The sequence below is a fragment of the Hibiscus syriacus genome, unplaced genomic scaffold (assembly GCF_006381635.1).
Source record: "Hibiscus syriacus cultivar Baekdansim isolate YM2019G1 unplaced genomic scaffold, ASM638163v2 tig00112206_pilon, whole genome shotgun sequence".
Classification (NCBI taxonomy): Eukaryota; Viridiplantae; Streptophyta; class Magnoliopsida; order Malvales; family Malvaceae; genus Hibiscus; species Hibiscus syriacus.
Window position 1 is genome coordinate 1,919,239 of NW_024063267.1, and position 5,798 is coordinate 1,925,036.

The following is a 5,798-nucleotide window of genomic DNA, read 5'->3' on the forward strand; positions in this document are numbered from 1 at the left end:
TATTCGGATAAAATACTTTTGACAAGAATTAAAAATTCTTTAAGAAAACTAGTGAATATTTTTTAAACTTTTAAATTTAGTTTTTTAAATTTAATATTTACAAATATTAACATTATGAGATGGATACATACTATTAACCTTGTATAAAATATCAACACTATATTTTTTTTACTTTCATGTTTTGCTATATTTTCTTAACTAAAGGACCTTAATGGGTGAAATTATCTTCAAAACAATCTCCATGGTTTGGTTGTTTGATGTTGCAGTTTGAAGATGGAGAATACTCTGATGAGAGAACCAAGTGGATTAGGATGGAGGTTATTTCATTATATTAGATTTTACGGTAAGGATGTAATTATGGAAATAATAAGGTTAAATATGTCATTTAACATCTTATTTTGCAATTAGTTCTCCCAAACCGTTGGATTTTCCAGCGTTTTCATTTTCAGTTTATTTTGCACAATCAATTATTTCAAAAAGGTATTTACCAAACACTAAAAATAGAGGATTTGACTACCAATCAACTATTTTTGCTCAAATAAGCTAAAAAAACTCTTCCAAAAGTTGTTTACTAAACACCCTTTATATTGGAAGGAAATCATAAGTTCACTAATGATATACGTATGTTCATAATGTAATATTTTTATATGTGTCTAACTGTTAATGTGACACATAATACATTATCATTTTAAATGACGTGACATATATTACATTTTTATATTAAATTATATGACATATCTCATATTATTATATTAAATTATCACATTAATAATTAAAAATATAATAAAATATTATTTTAGTGACTTGTATTAATCATTAATCAATTGAATTTTCTTTTAGTATAAGATATTTATATGAAAATTAAAATATTAAGATCTGAAGTACTGGGAAAAGAAAGGAAGCAACGTAATCATTTCTGTAAAGATTAAGAGGTGATTTTATATATTTATGCCTGTTATTATAAATGAACTTGTAAAATGAAAACTCATAAATACAATATTGAAGGACAAAACTAAAGTACACGTGTCCATTGATATGAGAAGGGTAGATGTATACATTGAATTTAAAAAAAGGTACAGGGGGCATTCATGCTATAATCCCATTATTATTATTGTCGTTTTGTGGGTTATTGGGCTCTGGAGGAACAAGATGCCCCACCAAACATAGTTTTTTTTCCACAATTAGACCAAGGCCCACTCGAGCTTCTGCATGCGTTTTGTTTAATGGTCAATTTCATCATTGAAACCCCCATGTCATTTTCAAACGAAAAACACATTTCTATTTTATTCAAAAGTGGATTAAAGGGTCCTCATGCATAAAATATCTTTTCCATTTCGAAATTATAATCGTTAACTTCTTTTACGATATTGAAAATCTTCGCAGATAATAAATAAGGTATCAATAAGTCAACACGAATAATGTATAAAAACCTTATATTATACGGACACATCAGCCATGTTCCAAAGAATGCAGAGAACTCGAAATTCTCCAAAGACCACATTTTTATATATTATTTAACAACTAATATGGACCCACTTTAAACTTTTTAAGACTAGAAAAGTATATATTTTGACATCTTTCGAATCACTTGCCCACTTTGTTAAAAGAGGAGATGGGACAAAATCCAAGTCACCGCTATTCATGTAGATAGAGTTTAAGGTTGCCAATAACATGCAAAACAATAATTAAAAACTGTAATTGATAATAATCTGGAAACAAAAACATTCTTAATATTCTCATTTCTAAAATCCAAAAAAAAACAGAAGTAGTTTACGGTGTAGTTTGTGAAACGACGGTGATAATGTTAGTGGAAAACGTCGTTTTGATTCTGATCAAGTGATTGAATTCAATAAATATTATCCTTTTCTTTCCGATAAAATGGACCCATATAATGGATATAGGCTGTGATGAGAATCAATACGGAAGGGGAGGGTGATTAATTGATAAAGACGAAAGGCAACATGAAGGCAGGCGCCATCAATCTATTCCGGCAGATTATCATATATGAAGTGACCACCACTTTTCTTCTTGATTTTGATTGATAGGCCTTCTATTCCTATTCCATCGGAAATCATTTTGTGCTCTCCGTACACATGCACCAACAGTAAAACTTCATGAATGATGTATTTTTATATCCATTCCTATATCTATTTACACAGTAGGAAGCGATCCAACGCTGAAGTTGGTATAAATTAAGATATATTTGTTCCCTCGATGTTTTATCATCATTACTATACTTTTACCCTATGCTATATATGTATACAGAAAGGAGATGGTAGCTAAAAATAAAGAATAGGTTATAAATTCTAAGTTGAAGCTTTAAGTCCTCTCACTTCTTTAATTAATAAAAAATATACCTTTATTCAATCAAGAATTTATTAACCAGTTAAACAAACATTTGATCAAAAGCTGTCATGGCATGTCTGTCCAACTTCTATTATAATGTCAATCGAATCGATAACTAAGAATTTTGATTGCTTAATTTGCTAACTTTGAACTTCATCAAGTACCGAGGAGCTAAGATATCTGCTTCCTGCAGTCAACAAGTCAAAAACTACATTTTGAACTTGCTGGAGTAAATAATTCATCGGGATGCTAATTACATCTTAGTTTAATTAATTAAAGGAAAGTCTCCAGCTAGTTTAACATAAGAAGATCGACCATCGTAGGTCTCTCTCCTCCTCCATTAATTCTTCTGATGCATTAAGAAAACAATAAAAATAGAAGAAAACAAATCATAAAACTTGAAACTTATGGTGCTCATAGAAACATGAATCATACTCCCACTTCCTATTCGTATCTCTGAATTACAGTGTACATATTTATTTCTTTTACAAAGGGTGGCACCAGTTGAAATCATGCATGTGACAAGAATAAAAGAAAAATTAATTAGTAAGAGCATAGAGATCGGGAGCGAGGGACTCTGAATGGGGTGTACTTTTTTCCTTGCTTGCTGCAATTTCCCTCTTGAAAAACTTGAGAAGCTAAATTTGTCTACTCGCTTCTGTTATTCGGATCGAAGTCCTTGCCGTGTTGCTGAGGATGATAATAATCAGGACTCGAAGAGCCATCGTAATTGGTCGACAATCTTGTAAGGTCCGGCTGGTAGTACTGTGATGGTAATGTGGATGATGCTGACATTGAAGAGAATTGAGGAGATAAAGATTCTTGATTGAAGTTGAAGAGATTTGAGGTGTAATACGAGATATCAGCATCATTACTACTTGAAAGCAGCTGAGCATACTGAAACAAGTGAGGGTATGAATCCTTAGTCAACCATGATGAAGGTTCGACTACCACCGGTGTAGGATTTTGTTCGGAACGGACCGTGCTTGAATCACCAGGACCGGTTAAATGGCTCACCTCTCGGTTCCCTTGGACTCGTCCAGGAAAATTTAGCTTTGCCTTGGTGCCTTTGAACTTGAGAGCAGCTCTATCATAAGCAAGGGCTGCATCTTCAGCTGTGTCAAAAGTGCCAAGCCATACTCGGGCTGCTTTCTTCGGGTCACGGATTTCAGCTGCCCATTTTCCCCATGGCCTTTGCCTCACTCCTCTGTAATGTCTTTTCCTTGTGCTTTCTTCACATACAAAAAACAGGCAATGCATATGAAGAAGAAAGAATTTATATCTTTGTATTTACAAATACAAGAGTTCTGCAAGGCAGTGCTCTAATGTGTATGAAAGTAGTTTTTTGTCGCAACTTGGTCACCAAACTTTGATTCCTTTTCTTAATTCTAGAGTTGTCGAAATGTTGGACTAAAGTTAACCAAACTCAATAAACAAAAACAAACATTTGTTACATACAAATACCAACTTCAGCGATAGAATGAATATTGTTGTTCCTATAGTCCCTAGTTTAAATAGCTGCTTCGTAAAAAAATACACATTATCAATAATTAAGAAAGATTCTAAACAAATATTATTCAAAAACAAGCATTTGCACTACTTCTGATCAATGGTTTATCACCGCACCTTTTGCAAATGCATTAAAAAAAAGGAAAGCTACATGCAATCATGACTGTTTCAATGTAATTTATATCACTACTTTCCTTCTTCCAATAATCAGCTAACAAGTTTCCAAATGTTTTAGCACCACAAGAAAACAAGAATCTCGAAACCCAGATTTCATATGAGCAGTTACTTTCAAATTTAGGCACATTTTAAAGGCGAAGGAATTGTAGATATGTTCCATGGTCAAAGAAGAAACTACAAAATAGAAATGAAAGCATCCCACGTAACGGAAACTCCTAGAGCTTATCCAGGGCAAAATCAACTTGATAATGTTGTTGGAAAAAAAAAATTCATGAGATAATGCGTTCCAACAATTAATTGTTGAGATATGGTGAAATCTACAGTTCGAACGTATGTCGTCAGGCGCTCCGGGCGACTAAAGAGGTCTCCATGCCGTCCCTGCGAACTGTGGTTAGCTTTTGCATTACCTATATCGGTAATTAGGCGACCTCCATTTCAACGTGACGACCTTCACGCATGGCAATTACCTAAATTTCCCTAAGTAACAATGATTTCCTATTTAAGTAATTAGGCTTTTATCTGAAACATGACGACTTCCATTTCAACAGGACGTGCATGACGACCTTCAAGCATGCAAAGTGCAGCAGTTCACCACAGCTCGCAGGGACGACATGACGTCTTTCTTGGTCACCAGGAACGCCTGACGACATATGTTCGAACTGTAAATTTCACCCTATCTTAACAATTAATTATTGGAACACGTGAATTTTTTTTTTCAATAACATTATCTCGTTGATTTTACCATTTATCCAATAGTAAATAGATAAGAATAATATATATAGTGTAAACGCAGTACAGTACACTGATTTTTATCTTATCGGTGGAAAGAGAAAGAGGGTTGTTTACGGAAAGTAGGCTTTGGACTTAGCCGCAGGATACATTGAACTTGACTAACCCTAGCGTGGAGACCTTTTTAGTTTCCATTTTCATCACTTGACGAGCCTCTGCCTAGATCTCTCTCACTTTCACTATATATAGAGATAGATCGAGGCTGATACGAACAAAACAATTTAAAGCATCAGAAAGCCGACAGACAAAAGGAACACAAGGCCATCTTTAACACGTAATCTTTTAAACTTGTTTGGCAGCAAACCCTAATTGCGACCTAACTTAAATAGGTATAGTCGGCCATAGATGTGTATATACCTTGATCTCGAACTGCAGATTGTGGCGCTGATGAGGGTGCCGGTGATGATTGTGGGAAGCTATGCTGCTGCTGCTGTTCATCGGTTCCCATCACTCGAGTAAGAGCAGTGACCACGGCCGTCATGTCCGATAGTTCAGGCCATGGAGATGCTGCTGATTTGCTTTGCTCCTCCGATGTTTCGGATGGAAGCGGACGTTTCCCATGCCTTCGATCCACCTTTTTTTGCAAAACAGAAGCTGATAATACTATGTAAACAGTTGGAAGATGTCAGAAGAATGGTTATGAATGGAATTAAGACAGGAGAGGATCAAAGAGAGTGTGAGATTGAAGTAAGGGTGCAATATATTTGGGGTTAAGTTATATAATAGGGGAAATAGGGGGACGATATTTAGAAGAGGACATTTTCGGGTTTTGATGGATCGGATACTGGACACTTGTTTTGGACTTTCTTACTTCAACTCCAGCGCTACAAGGACAGATTCTAAAAGCGTAAATATGTATTCCGGTGTTTAAACTTAGGTTTAAGGTTCATTTTGGTCCTAATATTTTGGTCTAACTTGGTTTTAAGATATTTGAACTTAACTTTCTGTTTCAACTTGATGCACCATTTTCTTCCAAA

The 5,798-nt window shown here is 34.6% G+C and overlaps 1 protein-coding gene across 1 annotated transcript; it reads right to left on the reverse strand.

The window, feature by feature from the left end:
- Positions 1-2,720: 2,720 nt before the first annotated feature.
- Positions 2,721-5,441, reverse strand: LOC120175477 (ethylene-responsive transcription factor ERF113-like). The gene is made up of 2 exons (XM_039182104.1): positions 5,179-5,441; positions 2,721-3,578 (listed from the first exon to the last, which is right to left on the reverse strand). Exons 1-2 carry the CDS (start codon positions 5,300-5,302, stop codon positions 2,995-2,997), a joined length of 708 nt encoding a protein of 235 aa, XP_039038035.1. The 5' UTR covers positions 5,303-5,441; the 3' UTR covers positions 2,721-2,994.
- Positions 5,442-5,798: the final 357 nt, after the last annotated feature.

Coding starts and splice junctions, on each gene's coding strand:
- LOC120175477 (XM_039182104.1), bottom strand. CDS start 5,302: ATGACGGCCGTGGTCACTGCTCTTACTCGAGTGATGGGAACCGATGAA. Junction 3,579..5,178: donor ATCTGCAGTTCGAGATCAAG/GTATATACACAT, acceptor TTGTATGTGAAG/AAAGCACAAGGAAAAGACAT.